This window comes from Alligator mississippiensis, chromosome 2 (genome assembly GCF_030867095.1).
Source record: "Alligator mississippiensis isolate rAllMis1 chromosome 2, rAllMis1, whole genome shotgun sequence".
In the NCBI taxonomy this organism is placed as follows: Eukaryota; Metazoa; Chordata; order Crocodylia; family Alligatoridae; genus Alligator; species Alligator mississippiensis.
This window is the reverse complement of record NC_081825.1, coordinates 25,934,332-25,955,604: the sequence shown is the minus strand read 5'-3', so window position 1 is coordinate 25,955,604 and position 21,273 is coordinate 25,934,332. Positions and strand designations below refer to the sequence as shown.

Below are 21,273 nucleotides of genomic sequence, written 5' to 3'. Positions count from 1 at the left end.
ACCAAAATCTTGTTGGATGAGTTTAGGATACTCTGTCAGTGCATGTCGGTAAAAACATCCTGGGGCTGGAATACTGAAAGGGGAACATAGAAACATTGTGGGGACGGGGGGTGTTCCCCTTTAACTATGTTTGTATTAGTTTGTCCTCCTCATTATAATGAACATAACGGCCTGTGTCTTCCCCATATCCTGCGCCAGGGTCTGTTAATAGTCTGCCTTTTCTACAGTTAAGTGGTAGTGGCAGGGCCCTTACCTTCCTGCTGTGCCAGTCTCATCTCACATGCACAACAGAGTAGTGGATTCAGTGTGGGGACTCCAGGTCTGGCTGGCCACCTGTGTGTCCTAGAGTGGGGAGGCAGACAAGTGAGAGCTAAATGGGAAACTTGAGTGGGGGCCCAGGATGGTTTGCACATGACTAAGTCTGCCTTCCTGGACAGCATTAGGTACACCAGTGAGCAGGGTGGTGATGTGGACAAATGACTTGCCTTTTGCCTGTTCCTGCTCATTTAAGACTTCTGTAGGCTTTGAATGTCTTGCAACTGGCAGCAAACCAGTTACTCCCTCTAACTGTGACAGAACTGAACATGCAGCACCAATATCGCTGTCCAGTTCTCAGGCACCAGTCCAAAGGAGCGTGGTCTCTGTATGGGGGGTAGCCAGTTTGTGGTATGGGAGAGAGTAGTGTGTTATTTAGGTTATAGTTAATAGATATAGGGTGCATCTACATGAGATGCTTACGGCACATTATCCTGATAACACTGCACAGTAGTGGACTGGTCAGAAACCATGCTAATAACCTACTGCGCATTGTTATTAGGCTACCGTGCAGTAAGCATCACAAAATAACTGTGCATCAGCGCTACTGCACAGTAACTCTAGTTACTGCACGTTTAGTTAGTACTTCATTAGGCAAGTACTAAACTAAATGTAACTAAGTACACGGTAATACAGTAACTAAAGCACATTAATGAACGTGTAGACATGCCCATAGATAGACATTTACACTGGGTTAAGGTCAAGGTTCAGGAAACGTAAAAACTCACTTCTACTTTCCTCTTAAGCAGAAGACAAGTATGTGTAGGCTTACAAAGAAATGATTCCAAAATAGACATTACAAAACAATTGCCATAGTCCTGTGGTTCCTGATCAAGCAAATCTCTCCCATTGTGCTTAAAAAACCCCCCAAACCTTGAATTACTCACGGTTGTTTGCATTAGTGAACTAGAGCATCCACAGTCAGGCTTCTGGCAGATGTTATGGCAAATGTTATGTTTATGTATGAGCAATATGTAAATTGCTCTGTAAATGGCAACAGGCCACCCTTTAAGCCTGTTTATGGTGCCTATAAATCACAAACAGGCCAGAAAGATGTTCTGTATTAATGTAGGACATCTTGTGCCTGGTGTGCATGGTGGTTTTCTATTAAACATGTGGCGTACCCCGTGCCACCCCAGCTGATTGTTAGTATGTGGTCTGGGGCAGTCCAAGGTCTCTAACCAGCCTGGAACTGCATGGTGGGGAGGTCTTCAGGTGCTTGGGGGGGAGTTGTGTGGTCCCACACCTGGGGAAGTTCAAAGCCCTTGTTACACTTCAGGGAATTATGCACAGAAAAACTCAGTATTGTGCCAAATTAATTACTTTTATGGGGTTTTTTACAAATTAATCTAAATATAATACTATTTGAACCTTCTTTAGAAATAATATGCAGGTACTTTGTATGGCTGGGTGGTGGGGGTGGGGATGCGTGGGGGGATTTGTGAAGGTGTGGGGTATGTAGACGTGTGTGGGAGTGTGGGGATTGGAGTATGTGGGGTTTGTGAAGGGGTATGAGTTTGTGTATGTGGGGTTTGTACATGGGTGGAAACACAGAGCCCACCACAGTTAAATTATGCAATTATGCATGGGTAATGCCTTGTGTACAAAATTGCGTGGGTGCATAATTCCCCGGGGTGTATCGTGTGCTGTTGTACAGCTCTGCACATGCCAGGCAGGGCAGTTAATTGGCTCCACCTGCTTGGCAAGTTCAAAGCTGTGTGCCTGGCAGCGGCTTGTGCAGGGCTGCTAGCACGCAGCTTTGAACTTGTGGAGCAGGTTGAACCAACTGCCTGCCTGGCCTGGCACTTGCAAAGCTGTGTGCTTGCAGACCCATGCAGGACTGCAGTGCATGCAGCTTGTAGCTGACTGGTGCAGGTGAAGACCAGGATTGCAATCCCAGGCTCCACACGTGCTGGCAAGTTGAAAGGGTGTTTGGGATCTGTTCTTGATCTCCAAAATAGTCTCTCGTGACACGTAGGTCCAATGTAACGTGATTATATAAAAATGTGTCTGCCACAATGTTATAATGTAGTAGTTTGTCTGTCTTGTTTGTAAAGGTTACATTGAAAAATGAATGCAACATAGGGAATATTAGGATGATATAAATCAATCCTGGAAAAGGAGATAGATTAAAGGGTTTTTTGGAGGAAGTGAAATAAATTTTGCACTCCTCAGGCTTACAAATGAATGTCTTGTTTGTCCCAGGAGAAACAGTTTTATCCCCAGACAGTGCTGTGTGTTGTCCTGGGACAAACCCTCAAAAGGTTCACGGGATAAGAAATGCTAACAGTTTGTCCTGAGACATCACAAAGTGCATCTGAACAGTTGTTCTGGGATTGCATCATTGAATCAGTGGCAGAAAAGTGGCAGTGTATTGAGCTACTCACAAAGCCTGATTGGAGGATGATGTGTGTACACACCAGTACCAAGACTTTTCTGTTCTGGGACAAACACAGGCCCATCTTGTCCTGGGAAAAATGGTGTCTGTTCCTAGCTTTAGAGACGCTGCCTGACAGCCTTAAATGCTGAAAGTCTTAATATAACGAAGAATTAGGCTTTTAGCATGAGATACAATGGTGGAAAAGACCCTTACTGCCCTGACAATATACATAACATTGTATCTTGGAAGGGCTACATATAGGATTCAGAAAGTAGTCCCTTGTAGACACTTTTAGACTTAGAATGAGACTGAAACTATCATTTTGCTCCATGCAGGCTGTCATATGGTTACATCTTTCAGTTGCTTCATTTTACTTGTTCAGATTTGAAGTGGTGGCTTAGAAAAAGAAAACCATATCCTGTAGCTTTTATCCAGTCCATCTAAAGTTATCTGAACTTGTGGTTAAATCATAGTATTTATTGATGCCCACTGTTATGATTACCCATGATATATAGCCAGTTGTGGAGGATTGGGAATGTTCTTTGAAATTTAAATGAGCAGGTCACTGTAGCTTCAGATATATAAAGTATAAAGTAGTGACTGACACTTAAGTGTTTGTTTTATTCTTAATGACTTAAAAAGTAAATTCCTTTTCTGCAGAGCTTAAAGAAGCCCAGAGGAGAAAGAAACAACTGGAAGAACGATGTAAACTGGAAGAAAGCATTGGCAATGCTGTTTTAACTTGGAACAATGAAATCTTACCCAACTGGGAAACTATGTAAGACTGTGTTGTGTTGTGTTGAGTTTAATTAACAGTAACTCCTGTATCCTGAGAAGTTATATACTTAGTAAGGATTTTTTTTATGTAAATTGCTGGAAGCTAGTGGTTATAGAAATTTAAAGGTGATGTGTATGGGAGTTAGCCTGTTTAAAGAAGGCATTCAACTCATATTGCTAAAGGTTTTGGAATTCTATTAATTCCATGTGTTGATTACCTTCAATGTAGATTCATGTTTTAGCAAATTAGCTTGGTTCAGCATACGGTTATACCAGTGTTTAAATTTTTGATACCTGGGGCGCACATTTCTTTCTGGATTAAAATTAACGGCATGCTTCACTCTTACACCTGGAGCAGTATGCATGGTGGGTGTGGTCTAAGATTTATGCAGTGGTGTTGAACTGTTTGGCCCTGCAGGCTGGATGAGCAGTGCCAATCTGGTCCACAGGCTAGATTCAGTCTGTGGGTTTGATTCTGCTGTGCAGAGCTTGGAAATTTGGTAGTGGAGGGGCAGTGGCAGTGTTATTTAAATTTCCAGGCCAGTAGACAGCCCCTTAGGGTAGATCTAACGCTAACAAAATATTGTTTTTGTGGCACACTGCAGCTGCTCTTTTGGTACGCTAGTGTGCTGTCTCACCCTTGCTAGGGATCACTGGCTTATCCTGCACACAGGTGGTTGTATGTTCTGTAGTCCTGTGCGGCCTTCAGTTTTTAGAACACACCTGAAGATATTTGCTTTGAGAACAATAATTTGTGGTCTCCATTGCATTTGGAATGGCTTCAGTGATAGCTGTTATCACAACAACTTTTTCTTCTACACTGCTATGAATAAAAAGCAGTGAGCTTTTAAATGTCCCTTCAGTTTTAATGTGCGAGTTTAAGACCTGTTTTTGTTTTTCCTTTTCTTTTCCAAACCATTTCCATATATTCTGTACATAAATGATGTTTGGAAATGATCTAAGATAAGGAAGTGCTTAGTGATAGGGGCCTCTGTTAAAAAGATGATGGAAAACAAGAAACTTGTAGCCAAACTCCCTTGACCTTCACTATTGTATACTAGTGGTGCTCAACCTATACAGCTGGATCCACAGGTCTGTGTTGGTCCACAGGCTGGCTCCAGGGCAGGGGTCAGTCTGCAGGTGTGATCCAGTGCACCCAGATATGGCCCCACACTTGCAGGACTCTTCACAGGTCTGGAATTTGGCAGCAGAGGAGCAGCAATTAATGCTGTCACCACTCCCGTGCTGCCAGACTTCAGGGCCCACAGGGAAACCCACAGGCTGGATGACATGGCTCTGCAGGCTGGAGGCTGAGCACCACTGGTGCATGCTCATGGGTGTTTATAAATTTAAGCTCACTCTTGTAACTCATTTAAATGTGTGACATGTCTCCTGTGACAAGTGGTGGAAAAGAAAACTAGGAAAAACAGTAGTAAAACTCTTCAAAACTAAAACCCACTTTAAAAAACATAGTATAGGCAGTTGGCAAGCTTAAAAAACAGCCAGTGTCTGAAGACCTGTATTCAGCTATACAGGATTTTTAGGGCTGATTTTTTTTTCTTTCTTGTTTGGAAAGCAAAGCACTGAGTCGTGCATAGACCTTTGTAGTTGTGGCATTAAATTGTTCCAGGCAGCTGTGAGATAAAATATGGAAGGCGTATGGTGAAATAGTGTTTGGAGAATTCAAAGAGTAAATTAAATAGAAATAAATAATGAATATATGTTTATAATTTAACAATCTAATTTTGTCTTTGGTAAATTTTACTTAAATTATAGCTGTTGATTGACATTTTCTAGTTTGTGTGAAGACAGCAGGGAACAGACACTCCATTAGTTTTCCTTGCCAATGAATTGATCCTTAGAAATGTGCCAAATGGTAGAGAGTAACGAAAATGAAACCATTTGGCTCAGTGATTTAGTGCAGCAGTATGCTTTTAGACGGATATGTTATGGCCTTTCCTTTCCTTCAAATGCAGCCTTGCCGTGGGTAGTTGGATGCTCCTTTGTATTTCCCTGCAGTAGCTTTTGGGCTAATGATCATCACTTCAGTGGACGCTGTATTTCTGTTCTGCTTAATGTGCTTGACTGGTCCTTTCCCCACCCTGCTGTGTTGCTTATTGTTTCTTTGCAAAGTGCATCCCTGGAGAGCTGTAGCTATTAAACTATGGAAAGTTATGTATCTTATCTGTGTGGTAGTCTTGAATGGGGGGGAGGGTAAGCTTTTACAAGTGGATTAGATCAGGATTTTATACTGAAGGTCTGGGGTTTTCCTGTTTTTTGACTTCTACCTGGCTACCAGCAGGGTCCTCTCATTTCTTATTCCTCCCAGGTCTCACCCCTCAAGTCTTTTGTCACTGGTAGAGTGGCAGAACAACTGTTATGGTTGCACGTTACCAGTTAAAATAAGCTTTCTGTTTGATAAGGAAGACTTTTTGTGTTAAAGGTCAAATTAAAGCCCCAAATGATGAATGAATATTGAACAAACCCTGTTGATTTCTTGGAGGTCTCTGGCATGCTGATGTACATCCTTACCTGGACCTTTCAGCTGCAGCAAAACACCTCCCCTCAACAATGGGCAACAGAATACGGCTTTTGTAGGACACATTTTGTTTTTCAAACAGGTGCTGTTCCCGTAAAGTTCGAGAATTGTGGTGGCAAGGTATTCCTCCAAGTGTGCGAGGCAAAGTCTGGAGCTTGGCAATTGGCAATGAGTTAAATATAACTCATGGTGAGTCTGATTTGAATTCTATCTATATTATTATGGGAGTGCAGTCTTTAATGGGAGAAACTCTTGTTTAGTTGGGGCAGGGTGACAAACTTTACTCTCTCCTCACGGGCTGATTGTGGCAGTGGGACAAGCCGCAGCAATGGGAGTTAATGTAGCTGTTGCAGGTTAACCCCCAGCCACCAAAATTCATCTCCAAAGGGGCTACTGTAGCCCAGATACTTTGCTGGAGGTGCCCACCCTGAATTCTTTGCCCCTCTACAGTGGGTATAAGTTTGATGCTCCTGAGTTAGAGGATAGGGTGGGGAAGACCAAGGGGTGAGCTTACAGTTACTTATGCTTTGCTTTCATTACAGATGTATTGTGTTTGCCTCCAATTAATGTCCAATTTCTTTTATGCCTTATGTGGTAGTAAATTGTGTGGGTGGCCTCAGGCTTTTATTCTACTGCTAAGTCACTTAAGGTGGTAGAGTGTTTGCTGCTTGCTGATTTGATATTAAATAGAGAAGATCTGAGTTAATGCTCCGTTTTAAATAGAAAATAAGATATTACATACAATTACCACTAATTATATAGTACCTACAAGTATGCATGATTCATTTTTTTTATTATTATTATTCTAAATGGGACACTGGACTCATGAGGAAGAGAAGGGACTAATTTAGAAACAAAGCCTGCTGTTGGAATTTAGTCCTCTTTCCCATATGCTTATTGGTGAGGATAGCAGTACAGTAGGATGGTAGCTGATTTATGTAGTTGTTGGCACCTCAGAAATGGATGTAGGATGAAAGTGATGGGTTTGTTATTGGTCATTCTTCTGGGTGGAGTTTTGAATGGTGGAGGATATAACCCAGAACAGAAGTTCAAAACTAAATCTTCATTAAAGATTTTAGACGCATCTTCCAGAACCCTAACCTCAGTGAAGTTCAGCTGTTTTATTTTAGTGATACTTTAAAGATCTTTCTAATGATTAGGAATAGTGTTCTGGCATGTCTTCAATAAATGGAGTTAGATGAAAAAATGGATTTGTTTTTTCAGAACTCTATGATATCTGCCTAGCTCGTGCCAAGGAGAAGTGGCGGTCACTTAGCACAGGAGGTGCTGAGGTAGAGTGTGAAGGTAAGTGTTGTATTTAGTACTTCTGTGATTACTGTGGGCTTACCTTATTTTTCAGTACTAAAATTTAGTCATAGTTCTGTAAAAGCAACTCTTAGTTACCTACAGTTTCAAGTGAAATAATGCAGCTTGAAAAGAGAAGAAATGTTACAGCACTGTAGTTATGGAGTGTTTTAGTTGATAAAAGGATAGGTTCAAAATAGCTTTACAGGAAACTAGAAATAGCTGTATCATTTTTATGGTTTGCAAAAGATTGAAGCCTTGTAACTTTACTGCTTTTCTCGTTTTAGTCTAGAATTTTTAAAACAACAAACTTTCAATTTTTCTGCCTTGTAAAATTGGTATATTATTATTTTACATGAGTAGCATTTTAGTTAGTGCTTAAGTTGTAACACCTTTTAAGATGCTTTGCTCCTTGTATATAGTTCTGGGGACTCTAAACTCTTCAACATTTTTAGGTGTAGCAAATTTCTGTTTCATGGCAGCTTTGTGAGTACCTTGTCTGCAATGCATCTGTGGGAGTGCTGTAAGGCAATTGCTGCAGACTCAGCAGGTCTAGATTTTCCAGCTCATTGGGAAAAGGAGTCTCTCTTGAGTGATAATAAACACATGTGGGCATTTAAAATAAGATATTTTCTTCTACAAGGATAGTCCTCCGTGTTAAGCAGTGGTGTTGAGCAGAGCCATAAGAATATTATACGTGGGCATTTGCCATTGAAAACATTTGAGAAGAGTGTGCCTGCTCAGTTTTAAGACATCCTAATTAGGATCCAGTGAAGAGTTCCTAATATAATTTTAGATTTCTTTTAAATGCTGTTATTCCTTTGAGGTCTGCATGTGCACTTCTATTTTGGCCTTTGCTTAAAAAACCCTGGCAGCAGAGAGAGAAGTTGATATCACTGATCCAAAACACATGACAAAAAGAATTTCTAGATATCAGAAAAGAAAGTTGTTGCTGTACATCAATGTTTGCTTTGTTTGAAGCTTCTTACAAGCAGTTGCTTGGGGAGTATTGCAGTTGCATGTTATGTTTAAACATGAACACACTAAAATGCTAGATTTACTCTAGTTGTTTGTAATATGTGATCACTGCAGTTATCTTTTGCACGTAACATAAGTGACAACCAAAAAAGATGCACACACAGGGGAGGCATACGGTGAAAGTTGTCAGTCCCTGTTTCTGTTCCCTTCCCTGCTGCCAAAACAAAATCCTTCCAGAGAGGCTCCTTGTGGTACAGGCCTGCAGAGCAGTGATACAATACATAGATTTGTGTATGCCCCTGGACTTGACAGTGGGTACCAATTTACAGCCCTGCACTTCTCCCTTATCGCAATGCATGCATACTTAATGGTGAATAATCAACACTATAAGACTGCTTCAAGATCAAGTACTGTCCTTCCTTACTGTGTAAATCAGCTTAAGGACAAGTAATCCTGTTTATAGTGTATTGGCCTGAGCTGAATGGTGAGGAATGAACCTTGAAAATGCTGAGTTGTTTAAGGGATGTGTGGGGGATGACCAGACTTCTAATAAACATATCAGCTGTATACTTTGATTTCCGTAGATGCTGGATTTTCTACAGCAGATAGAGAAGCAAGTTTGGAATTAATAAAACTGGACATTTCGAGAACATTTCCTAATCTCTGTATTTTCCAGCAAGTAAGTGACAATAACTTGTCAAAAGACACCTTTTTTTTTTTTTCTTCAGTGTATCCTTAAGAACTAAAAATCTTTTTTTTTCCTGATGTGGTTCATGTTTACCTACCAGTATGTGTACAGGAATTGCACTATAGATGCCAGCTTGCATGTTAGTATTTAAATACCTGGTATACAGTGTCAGAGTCCTCTGTGGTAAAGTTCAGTTCTTGAGAGCCTGAATAATAAAGAATTTTAGCATGATTTAAGGCTGCTCAGCAGAGCTGTTTGAAAAACTGTGAAAATGTTGAGATTTCAAGCACATTCTCAGTCTATCTAGTCTTTTTGTCTAACCTTTTGGTGGCCTTCATGTGGCCCATGAGGGGTTAAGTCTGAACTCCTGGTACTGGCGCTGCACCCCCAATGCTCTTCTGCCGCTGCTTCCAGGGTCACCAGGCTCTGCCTCCAAGCTTCTGCTTCCTGTCTCTGTTCCTTTGGGAGGTGTGGGGTGGTGGAACAACAGATCCAGGGTGTCTGCAGCTTGCGGGGCTCAGGTTGGGGCCAGTGCTGCAGTGCCTGCAGGCTGAACTGTGTGTGGCATGTGTGGTAGGTGGCCTTGGGGGCCTTTGGCCACCAGCCATTCAGAGGTTGGACAGCCCTGTTTTAGAGTGTCGAAGAGACTGACAGCCACTTATCCCAGCATGGCCAGTCCACGTTGGTTAGAGCATGCATCTGTGATGTGGGAGACCCTGGTTTGAGTTCTTGTTCTGCCTGCCGCAGACAAGGATTTCAAACCTCAGTTTTCCTCTTCCTTTTCTATATAGATAATTCATTGAGCCAGTGGTGGGGAGAGACTGAGTCGACTGCCAGGTTGGTAAAGTACTGATCTGGGATTAAGGACTAGATTCAAGTCCTTGCCCAGTTAAGACCAAATGCTAGAACGTTGTTGGTCTTTAACATTATGAATGAGTGCTCAGAGTACTGGGCCACTCTGAAAATGACAAGTGAGTCTTGCGTTCTCTCATTTTGAACAGGATATTCTATCCTTGCTGAAACTGGTTTGTACATTCCCTTGAAAAGTTTTGGGTTTTGATGAATCAGCATTTCCCAGTAAAAGCTTGTTTCACTGGAAAATTCCCAATAAGCTCTACTGGTCAGTGAAATATACATGACGATTTCTAACACTTCACATTGATACTCATGGCAGTAATCCTTTGTGTGCTCACACTTTCTTTGTGGCTCAGTATTGCTGCTCATCTAACAGATAGAATTTGACTCTTGATCGGGGTCAGCCTGCAGTAAGCTATGGAGAATTTCTATTGCATGTCTTTCTGCATTTGGATTCAGTGAGTCATTAACCTTTTGACTGAACTGTGTATTTATAACATCAGTGAGAAAAGTGGTTGCATTTCTTATAAGAGCCTAAGTTTCTTCTGAAAGAGTCAGATAGTTTCAAAGCCTTCCAGGGAATTAATTTTAATGGAAGAGATATCTAAATCCTAAACAGTTTAACATTTCTCTTGTGCACTTTTTTATTTTATAGGGTGGTCCTTACCATGACACGTTGCACAGTATTTTAGGAGCCTATACTTGTTACAGACCGGATGTTGGCTATGTAAGTGCAGTTCTTCCTTGTGTTTTATGTGGGGTGGAAGTGTTTTCTGTTCACTTGCTAGACTGCTCTAAAATGATTTTGTGGGACTTTGTCTTTGCTTTGCATTCTGGTTACTTTGTGGCGTTTATTTTTATCCAAAACATCTGTCAGGGACATGTGCATGTACATTTTATGGTTACATTGCTAGCTTTGTCTTGTAACACAATACTAAGAGTCTGTGTTACGCTTTTAAATGTTTGAAGATTGCACTCCAAAACAACTTATAGTTCAGAGTAATGACTTAACTATGCACTGTACTTTTGCTGTAATCCTACTGAGATGACAGGCTGTTTAAATTTAGTCTCTTCTTCAGAATGACTTGCACTTACGCTTGTGCCGTGTTCTTCTGAAACATTCTGTAAATCAGGGCCTGTAGGGCTGCTGGCCTTCACACTACCACCAGATGTTCAGAGCAGACGTTATGAAAGGACAGCATGGTTCCTACTCTACTAGTCTTTTTTCCATGGCTGCTGTGGGTATAGGAATCTTTCTTTGGTTCTAGAGCGAAATAGTCAGCCATGTTAGCCTGAAGTTAGGCAGAAGGCAGGGTAGAGTGGCACCTTAGAAACTAACTCAGAGAAGCTTGAACTTTTGCAATCTGCTTTGTCAGATTCATGGTCTTGCAGAGAGGAGGAGTACTAAACAGAACAGAATAAGGGTATTCAAATGCAGAGGGTAGGGAAAGGGGAACTGCTGAGCGTTGCAGAGATGAGTCAGAGAGATCAAAGGGAATAAACAAAGCAGTTATCCCTTGAAAAATATAAATCTTACGAGAGTTAGTCCAGGTAATGTGATAAGTCTTTGAGACCATCCTTAACACAGTGTAGTTTGTGGATGATTTTTTTTTTGTTCTGCAAGAAACAAGAAATCATGTTCTGAAGTTTGTTGTTTCAGAACAGTCACTCTGCCTTTTGATTCTAAAGTAATTTATTTTGGGGAGGTTAGGGGTAGAGGAAGTGTTAATGTTCAAAGCCAGAAATATTCCCGAGGAAGCTATTCCTCCAATCCATGTGTATACCCTTCACAGCACAGGGCCATGTGGATAGGTAGCAGAAGCTCCATGCCTTTCTCACCGAGGTCTTAAGAAGTCCCTGGATTCAATGAAAGGCATCTTTTGGCTTCTCTGTCAGACAAGTCAGGCAGGGTTGAAAACTTAGTTGGACATTTTAGGGGCTTTAACATAGTGAACTGAAACTTAGGGGTGGGAGACAATACGGCAGATCTGGGTCACATGTCTTGGTTAACTCATCTCTAGTAACCAGCAGCCAATAGTAACTGCTCCACACTGCAAAGAAATGAAGCAAAAAAAATCACAAAGGGAATCGAGGAAAACATGTTAAATTAGCTCCTGGCGCTCATGTTTGTTGTCTTCTCTACAAGAAAACCGATACATATAGTTGCAGGTTTCTGAGCAGTGTTTCTAGTTCATGAGAAACTTTAAGTGATTTTTTTAATATGGGATTCAGACTGAAACTAAGAATGTTTCCATTCCAGTTCACAGAGCCTTGCAGTGGCTTACATAAAACTGACTGTCTGTTTCACTGTGATAGTAGCAGGGAAATGGATAAGAATGTCCTTGTCTTTTTTGCTGACCAGAGAGTCAGGGTAAGATAAGGATAGGATAAGATAACCTTGGCATGTCTGTAGTGTTTCCATTATCAAAATGCATAGGGTTACCACTTGTGGTTCTGTTTATACATTTATGCAATATTGTCTCTGAATGCAATATCTAGCTATGTTTTAGGAGATCAGTCTTTGCTTAATTAGAACCCTTCAGTTTAGCTTCTTGAAACTGAGAATATGCAGAAGTCATCTCAGAAGAAAGCACACCTAGAATTAACTGGTTTTGAAGACTTTCCTCTGCAGACTAATATATACTGTTATTCTTCCTCTTACTCAAAATTGTACTGTAAGACCTCTATTGAATGGAAGGAACTGACATGGTGCCTTGTTGAAACCTCTTTTCTGAACAGTGGGTGCCTTGAGAGCTTCAATAGGGTTATCTTTCTGGAAGATTCAGAAAATAACTTGGGGCCAATGTGTGCATCATCACACAAATGGTGAGACTGCATTCTTGGAAAAAGTAGGTTACTCATCATTTCTCCTTTTCTTTTTTTTTCTTTTTTTTCTTTTTTTTTTTTTCTTAGGTACAGGGCATGTCATTCATAGCAGCAGTATTGATCTTGAATTTGGATACTGCTGATGCCTTCATTGCTTTTTCTAACCTTTTGAATAAACCTTGTCAGATGGCATTTTTTCGAGTGGACCATGGCCTTGTAAGTAAGCAGGAAAACTGCAGTCTCTTCATGCTTATGCTTCTAGACCTATTCAGATACAAATGAACATCAGCTGTGCTTTAAAATCTGTTGGAAAAATAAGTCAGCTGGAACTCTTTAAAGCAACAAATTAAAATTAAAACTTACTGAAAAGGAAAACCAAATAAAATACTTCAGGTGCCGAGTAGTGTGTGATGTGCCATTATGAGTAGTTTGGCAGCTCTGATTTAACTTGCGCATTGTTAGCCGGGAGCCAGGAAAAAAAACCCAAACCCTTCCAGCTTTACAAAAAGGGATTTGAAGGCATTTTTTTTTTATTTTTTATTTTTCAGCATACTAGGTTGTTAAAGTCTACTGATGTTATATGGTGAGAAGCAGCTTTCCCGTTTTCCTCTTAGTTTTTTTTGCATTCTCTGGGATTTCAAAGAAGAAAAAGGAAGTAAATATCTAATTCTCCAACTTCCAAAGGTAATCAAGGTACCTGGCTCTCACAGGTGTTGCGTGCATTACAGTATGGACAGACAGAGTTTGCAGTCTTCTTTCAGGTTGTGAAAACTCTGCTGTAACTGCCTCATGAGCTTTTGAAAAGCATTTTACTAAAAGAAATATCCAGTAATGTGTTACTCTTCTGCTGTCCTTTTTAAGCAAAGAGTATATTTACAGGAACAGCAAGGCTTATTTCATAAGAGTTCAAGTGGGTAACAATAAAGATAATAGGAACAACAATCCTACTGTTTTGGCATCAGAACTGGTCACTATTGGAATGACTAACTGCATTTCCTTCCTCCCAGCACTATTGTAGGAGAGTGATGTGTAACTGCCCAGTTGCAGTCAGTGAAATACATCACTACAGTAGAATGGCTTGGTCTAATAGTCTCCATTTAAAAACTTGTTAAGCAGCTTGGATGAAGATAAATTTAAAACTAGCAAATTGCCCATCAAGAATAACAGCAGGGGAGGGGTGCGTAGAGTGGGCCCCTGCCTGCTGTACACCCCCACCCCCCTCCCCACTGCTCCAGGTCTGGCCCTGCTCCAGAAAAGCTGAAGAATGCACATGGAAGAATAGAAAAATATACCAGAAATCCAAAGGAAATAAGTATGTCAGATTGTTCAGAAGGGAGCTTCAGTCCCATTTCCCCATTCTGTTATGACATACCAGCAAGATGTTTTGTCTCTGGAACATCTTACATTGTTATGTTTAGAATCTCAACCTTTCCTTCCCATTTCTGCTGTGGTATTGGTGGTTCTGGGGATAAGAAGTCTTGCTGAAAACTGATGGAAGAGGCCAGGAAAAGAACTGAAAGTTCTTGGTTTTTGACTGTTTGCCAGCTTGACTCTTTAGCAGTTTGGCAGCACATCTTAAATCTTATACTTTGTCACTAAATTGTGACTATTTAATGAAAAATTTCACAATTTGGGGGTCCTTAATTTCAAAGGATAGGGAAGGGGGCTGACAGGAATCAGACCTAAGTATTAGGTTGATTAATTGTGCAACCTTTGCCTTTACTCTTTTAGGATCCAAATGATGCTTAACCTCCTTTATAAGGCGTGGTGGTGCCTACAACCCTAACTTATTTTTATGAACTCTTTGGCCTTGACATTAATTTCTTCTAATATAAGGCTATTCCCATGAAGCACCCTTAAGATATCATAAACATGTACTACATTGAAGAGCAATAATCAGTAAATTGCTTACTTCACCTGTTGGTAGGTTTGTTTCCATTTTTAAAGAAAACTGGCCAACGTCCAAAGCTGTTATTGGTTCATTGAGCAATTTCAGCTGCATATACAGAATGCAGCTCACACGTGTACATGCAGGTGCTTACATCCTTTGTAAATGCATGGCTGTGTGCTGTACAGTAGAATTTAATTTCAGTATCTCTTGCTGAGTCTGCGCTCTTGAAATGAACATTCTTACTATTATTAAACAGTTAACTGATACCTACATTGATAATTTTCCCCTTCATATTTTCCCAGATGTTGACCTATTTTGCAGCATTTGAAGTGTTTTTTGAAGAAAATCTGCCAAAGTTGTTCGCTCACTTCAAGAAAAACAACTTGACGCCAGACATCTATCTTATTGATTGGTAAGACTGTTAGAGTAGGCTTATAAATGTACACTCTGACTTTCAGCTGTACATGCACGTTTATAAAATAGACAATGTGCTCATAAAATTCACTGAGGGCAGGTTAGTGTTTAAGTTTTTACATTAGAAGTGTACCAGTACATTGGTCCATATCGTATTTGGCACTAATAAAAGGAAAATTTACATTATCGGTAATCAGCTTTTTTGGACTGATGTGGTCAATAATGTCACCAATAAATGCCATGTGGATGTGCACAGCCACAGCATGCATGCAGCCAGGAGAGCAGTGTCCAGCCAGTAAGCCTTTGGTGGGGGGGGGAAGGGGAATGAGGAGGGCAGATCGAGGCCTCCACGGTGAGGGAGGGAGTGGAGCAGGGGCAAGCACTGCCCAGCCGGGGTGGGGCAGGGTGTGGGATGTAGCCATGGCTCGTCTGGGGGGTGCAGGGGGAGAGGGTAGCTCCCATCACTGCATGCACCCTGGGGGAGGCATGGGGGGCATGTGCCTACCCAGGTCTGCGTGAGGTAGACTACCACTGTGTGCTTGGGGCCCCAGGCTCTTCCCAGCGGAGGGAACTGGGCTGGGGCTGCACTCAGGGCTGGGTAGGTGGCAGCAGCGCTGGGAGGGGGGAGTTACGGGAGGCTATGGCAAATTTTGGGCTGGCTATAGTGCACACCCCCCCCCCCCATAGTGCCATCCCAGTCCCACCACCACCTGCCCTGCCCCCTGCCTGCCCCAAAGCACAGCTCTGGCCCAGCACCCCCACTGGGAAGAGGCTGGGCCCTGAGCACTCAGTGGCAGCCTGCCTTTGCCCCGCACACGGATCCAGGGCACATGCCCTCCGTGCCTCCCCCGAGGCTACACACAGTGGCAGGAGCCGTTCCCTACCTCACTGCAGGGGCCTCAGTCTGCCCACCCATGCCCTTTCCCTCCCCACCCCTTGCCCCTTTCTCCCCACAGACCTACCAGCTCTCCAAGCTGTCAGGTTGCATATCAGCAATTGGATCGAGATTGGCTGATATGGCTGGTTAAAAATCGGCCATTGATATTGGCCCAAAATCTTTATTGGTGCACCCCTAGTTTACATTTATGCCAGAACTTTTGTTTCAAAACTCCAACATAAAAAATGCATTTAAACAGTAATGATGACTCCAGACCTGCCCACACTAAAGGCAGTCTTGTTTCCATCTCATCTCCAGTTCTGTCTGGTTAGTTCATTTTTACTATGGTCATGTCCATGTGTTACTTCACAATGCAGCTATGTATTAGGATTTGCATCTCTGCTTATCCACATTTGAATCTGCCTCGATGGAAAATCTGGTAGCTGCCCCTTGCTGCGTGAGTAGGTGCAAGGCATACAGGTAGAGCACCCCAGCAGCACATGGGGCAGTGGAATGTAGCATGAAAGTTAGGAAAGGAGAACTGAGCAAATCAGTCTCACAGGCATGACCAGAAGCTCTGTTCACACAGCAAAGTACCAGTGGTTGCATGTACCACCCTAGATCCTGGGAAGGGTCTAATTGTCAAGATATCGGTATCCATACTTACGATGCAGCTTTTACTCTAGCATCCCTTGTCTGGCACTAGAGGAGGCTTTAACATTTTGAAATGTCTCAGCTGGGGTACATGTCTCTTTTTTCTGGAATGTTTCCCTTTTGAAACGTTTCTAAGTGTTTCACTTGGAAATTTTTCAGTTGTTACTTGTCTTCATCCAGAAAAGTTATGGGATCTCTATCTTTGGAAGTTTTGAAGAGTAGGTTAATGCAACTGGCATGGTTTAGTTAGGGATGATCCTGCCTTGAGTAGAGGATTGAACAAGATGCCCTCCCAAGGTCCCTTCCAGTCCTACTTTTCTATAACTTTTGTATGATTCTGACTGACTGTGCTGCCTCTAAATTCTCTGAATAGACAGGCTTTTCAGTTGGCATTTAACAATCTCCTTGAAGCTGCTCTCACAGCACAACATCGCTTCTGTATGAATGAATATTTGTTCTGGGATCCATAGCAATCTGTGCTAGTATTAAAGCGTCTGGCATGATTCCTGGGAAGCATAAAATCTCAATTGGTGCCAACTCTGGTGTGATTCCAGTACTGTGTTAAACATCATAGTTGCTGGGAAACCATCTTGCTCAAATGCTCTAATTAGAATTGAATAGGTTGGCCTCTTTGTGCTGCTTCATGTAATTCAGTGCCACAGGACATGTTGATATGTTATTTAAGTCTAGCGCCTCTGTTGAAGGAATGTGTTCCAAGAAATTCCAAGGGATTTTATTGTGCATGCATATGGACTGGAGTATAAAGACGCTGTAATCTTGAAGTCAGCTTGTTTCAATTGGTAGAGAATTAAACAAAAAAAACAGCTCCCTCCCCTCAACCATAATTCACAGCTACTGACAGCAAAATTTTACCACTGTACTCTGTAGTTAATTGAGTGTGTCTTTCAAAGGTCACTTTATTTAAAATAAGTACTGTTTCCTTTAATAAAAGGACCAGAAATACTGGTTCTATAAATGTGTGACATGACATCTACTGCACGTCTTACTACTTAACACATCCAAGTTTCTTATTAAGTAAATCATTTATTACTGCAAAACTAGAGGGAATCATTTTCAGTAACTCCTGCCAAGAATCATGTACTTCTTTTTTAAAAGAATATTTGCTTTCGACCAGAACTTACTGAGAAATTCGGAGCGCTGCAACTATTAATTTGGTAAAACGCAAAAAGATCAAATGCGAGAGAGATTTTACATGAGGTTGCATAAGTAGCAACACGTTCAAACCCAAAGAGACCTTAGAAGTAATACAGTGCTCTTGAACAACCCCCTTTTGGTCATCGCTTAGAGCAGCTTTAACTAGTTCTGTTAGAGGTGCGTTCAGCACTTAGTCAACTATTCTCCTTCCTCCCCCTCATCCTCTACAAGGCCTTTTCAGCAACATTAAAGGTTTGTAAATGACAATTTCCAGCATCTGTGGCCTCCTAGTGCTTCATATAACCTGTTTTAGCTCAGCCTCCTCATTTAGGGAAGATTGTGATGGTGAAGTTTTTATATCGATGGACTGACTGCTGCCTCCTGGTTGTTTGCAGTTACATGGTGTTACGTTGGCATTACATCTACGTCATTAATTTAATTTGATAGAATTACAGATCACTTTATAATGTATGGAAGTTTGTATTCAATGTTAAATGACCATTTTTTTTTCTCACATTTTTAAAGGGTATACAACAGATGTACTATTTAGTATAGTAAAAAGTAGATGTCATGTAAACTTCTCTTGTTCTGCTGAATCTATCAATTTACTAAGTAGTGCCCTCCAGGTGGGAAGAAGGTGAATAATAAGATGACTTGAATGGACAAAGCATTTGAAGAGGGCAGAAGACACTAGAGAGACTGTTCTCCTTCAGCTCTTTGCAGCGGGTCCAGTATTGTTGGAAATGTAGGCCTCCCTCTTGGAGAGGGGACCACCCAAACTCAGATGATAATTCAATCATGGAGATTCTGGTGAATGTGTTAGAGCTGGTTGATTGGGATTGCTGTCACTAGACTCCCTTGTATTGAAGGCTGTAGTTCCATCACTACAGACTGTGCTGCTTCCTTATGTCATCCTGGTGATGCTGGAGTCAAGAAAATTACTGGTTTGGCAATAACCAGTTTTCTGAAGCGCCCTTTTAACCATTTAGAAACAAGTCAGGAAGCAACACATTTAAAGTTTTACTGTCTTCTAAATGTCACAGGTCAAAATGTATTCTGTGAGACTGAGGACATGTCTGTGTCACTCTGGTGCAGGTCCTATGAACCACTTGGACCATGCAGTATCATCCCCTCACCCCCTCCCCATGGAAAAGCAGCAGTAGTGTCACCAGCATAATGCTCTTGGAGCTTACTTGCCTGTGCTTGGTGCTGTACTAAGCCAACCACACGTGGGAGATGGTGTGCACAGTGAGTGTGGAATGTTTCAGTGTAGTGCCCTGACCACCACACACGTAGGCAACACAGCCTATGGGCCTGCTGTCGAGGAATTGATGTATAGAAAAGACTGGTCAAAGTGTCCTGTGGGTACATTTGTTCCTTCCCCAGACCTAAAAGGAAGAAGAATGGTTTCTTAGACATTTTATTATTTGGTTAATAGTGTTGTGAAAAATGTGCTATCCTGAGGGATGGTTTGTAACCACTAAAAGTGGTCCAGAAACCACTAAAGGCCCTGTGCAGAATGGGGAGGACGTTAACCTAGTCAGTATTGTTGGAGCATGTAGGAAGACATAAGTCTTTCCCCACAAAAGTTCACAGTCTAAACCGGTGAGTCTCAACCAGGGTTCTGGGGCCTGGCCAATTTCCCCCCCCTCCTCCTCCAGTGCCCAGCTCCTCTGCAAGGAAGTAAGCATTGTACTAAATAAATTAGTTTTTGAAATGGTGTGCTGCTTAATTTACAAAAGTTATGGAGGGCTGCCTCATCTGAAAAGGTTGAGAGCTATGAATCCAAATAAATACAAGATGCTGTACGCTGAGGGAGAAGTAATGGTCAGAGACGAAAGGAGGCTGGATGGATCCTCAAATACTAAAGCAGCAGATAACTCAAACACATTAAATCCTATAATCCAAGTCACTCTTTATAAATGAAAAAAGCACCTATCTTCTTATTTTGTAATATATGTTAAGCTGCACAAGAGCATGTAAGAGAGCTAACCATTCCTTAGTTCAGTGTCAGCCAGAAATGTGGCATACCAGTTTTCAGGCCTGTTATGAAGTGTATAAAACTTTTTGAATAAAGGAGCATTGGGCTGTGTTCCATATGTGTGTACCCTGCCAATAACACTGACTACTGCTCTGGTGATTTTTTTTTTTTTTCAGGTCAGTCATGATACCTGCATTCTTCTGTTGTGTTATCACAGAGTCAGTCTGCCATCCCATAACCTACATTACACCACCTTTTGTTCATAGCTGAACTGAAAGGGGCAGGGGCTGTGCTGCTTTGTCCTTTTCTGATTCCTGCTGCTAGCATCCCAAAACTGCATTTACATCCCCTTTCTCACTCCTGACATTCCCATATTCAATAGCTCTTCCTTGTCAGTAAGATCTTACAAAGAAGGGGAAAAAACACCCTAATAAGGCCACAGCCTATCCAGATATCCTAGCATTTGAGTGCAGAAAAGTATTGGCATAGCTGGCAGCACTGCTTTGTTATTGTAACTCAGAGTAAATTGGCTGAGTTTCTGAACAGTATCTGGGATTTCCAACAACCAAAATAATGTTTGACATTCTGTAATAGTTGTAATGGAGTATTTGTAGTATCTGTGTTAAATCTAAGTACCTCTTACTAATGCACTGTTTAATTCATTGCAGTGAGGGCCAACTTTTTTGGCAGGCATGCCACACTGGCACTCTCCCCATGTGCCACTCTGACCCCTTCCCCTGCCCCATCTGCTGCTCTGCTTTCTGCTTCCTATCCTATCTGCTGTATGATATACACACAGCCTACCTGTACCACTTGTGGTGTCTGTGCCACAAGTTAGCCACCCCCTGCTCTATGGCATGGGGTGTAATCTCAGTACCCAAAGGTTTATACATTTAACTTCAGACTGGTGCAAATAAGAACTGATTAACCGAATTCCTTGCAAGTTACAAAGATACCCAATGTGACTTACGACTAGTCTTCTTTCCGTAGAGTGAAAAATAAAACTTTTCTTCAGTGGAGGGTTGCTTGAGGGCAGAGAGTTGAAAACTTGCTGTGATTGTTTAACTTCCTGCATGGCTGCAGTTATTTTGCACATGAGTTACGCAACTAAGGGCTGAAGCAATGAATAAGACAAAACAAATGAACAAGTCCAGCTTTAAAATGCCAGTTGCTAGCTGACTAAGCACAGTTGTTGTGCCACCTGGTGACTTAAGAAGGCTTCAGAGCTATTTAATTGTTTCACTATTATACTGCACTGTAAAACCATATTTATCTTGTTTAGAAAGCAAGTATCTGCTCATATACGCAGATGGCAGAGCATAGCAATTCTGTCGCACAGCGCCCCATATCATAACACGTTCTTGGAAGGGGTGGAGAGGCGTAAAATCTATAGTGGTATAAAATCTACAACACCACAGCCAGCCCCCAAGCAGTCAGTAGATTTAAAAAGGGGTGGTAGCCCCCCATGCTGTCTGGTGACAAAACAGCAAAGCGAATAGACTTATTTGAAAAGGGGAGATTTTGTTTTTTGGTACATTTGATTGTACTGGCGTTTAAGTGAAGGATCAGCTTCCTGTAGAAACATTACATCAGATAGTATTCAAGAGGCAACTACTGTGTAACAGTACACAGAAATTC

At 41.7% G+C, this 21,273-nt stretch overlaps 1 protein-coding gene and 1 long non-coding RNA gene across 10 annotated transcripts in view; one reads left to right on the top strand and one right to left on the bottom strand.

Annotated features, from left to right (window-relative positions):
* Positions 1–21,273, top strand: part of TBC1D14 (TBC1 domain family member 14) — a 113,891-nt gene that overhangs the window by 83,098 nt on the left and 9,520 nt on the right. For 8 of the 9 annotated variants that reach the window (XM_019479434.2, XM_019479419.2, XM_019479408.2 and 5 more), the window contains 7 exons: positions 3,356–3,473; positions 6,094–6,200; positions 7,236–7,316; positions 8,879–8,973; positions 10,493–10,564; positions 12,751–12,879; positions 14,857–14,966. In XM_019479434.2, coding sequence (XP_019334979.2) covers positions 3,356–3,473; positions 6,094–6,200; positions 7,236–7,316; positions 8,879–8,973; positions 10,493–10,564; positions 12,751–12,879; positions 14,857–14,966 — 712 coding nt within the window. The remainder of the gene's footprint in view (positions 1–3,355; positions 3,474–6,093; positions 6,201–7,235; positions 7,317–8,878; positions 8,974–10,492; positions 10,565–12,750; positions 12,880–14,856; positions 14,967–21,273) is intronic. The other variant, XM_019479429.2, reaches the window with a different exon arrangement.
* On the bottom strand, positions 18,651–20,742 carry LOC109281128 (uncharacterized). Its single transcript, XR_002087683.2, has 2 exons — positions 20,606–20,742; positions 18,651–19,042 (listed from the first exon to the last, which is right to left on the bottom strand). It is a non-coding gene; the product is annotated as an uncharacterized LOC109281128 (long non-coding RNA).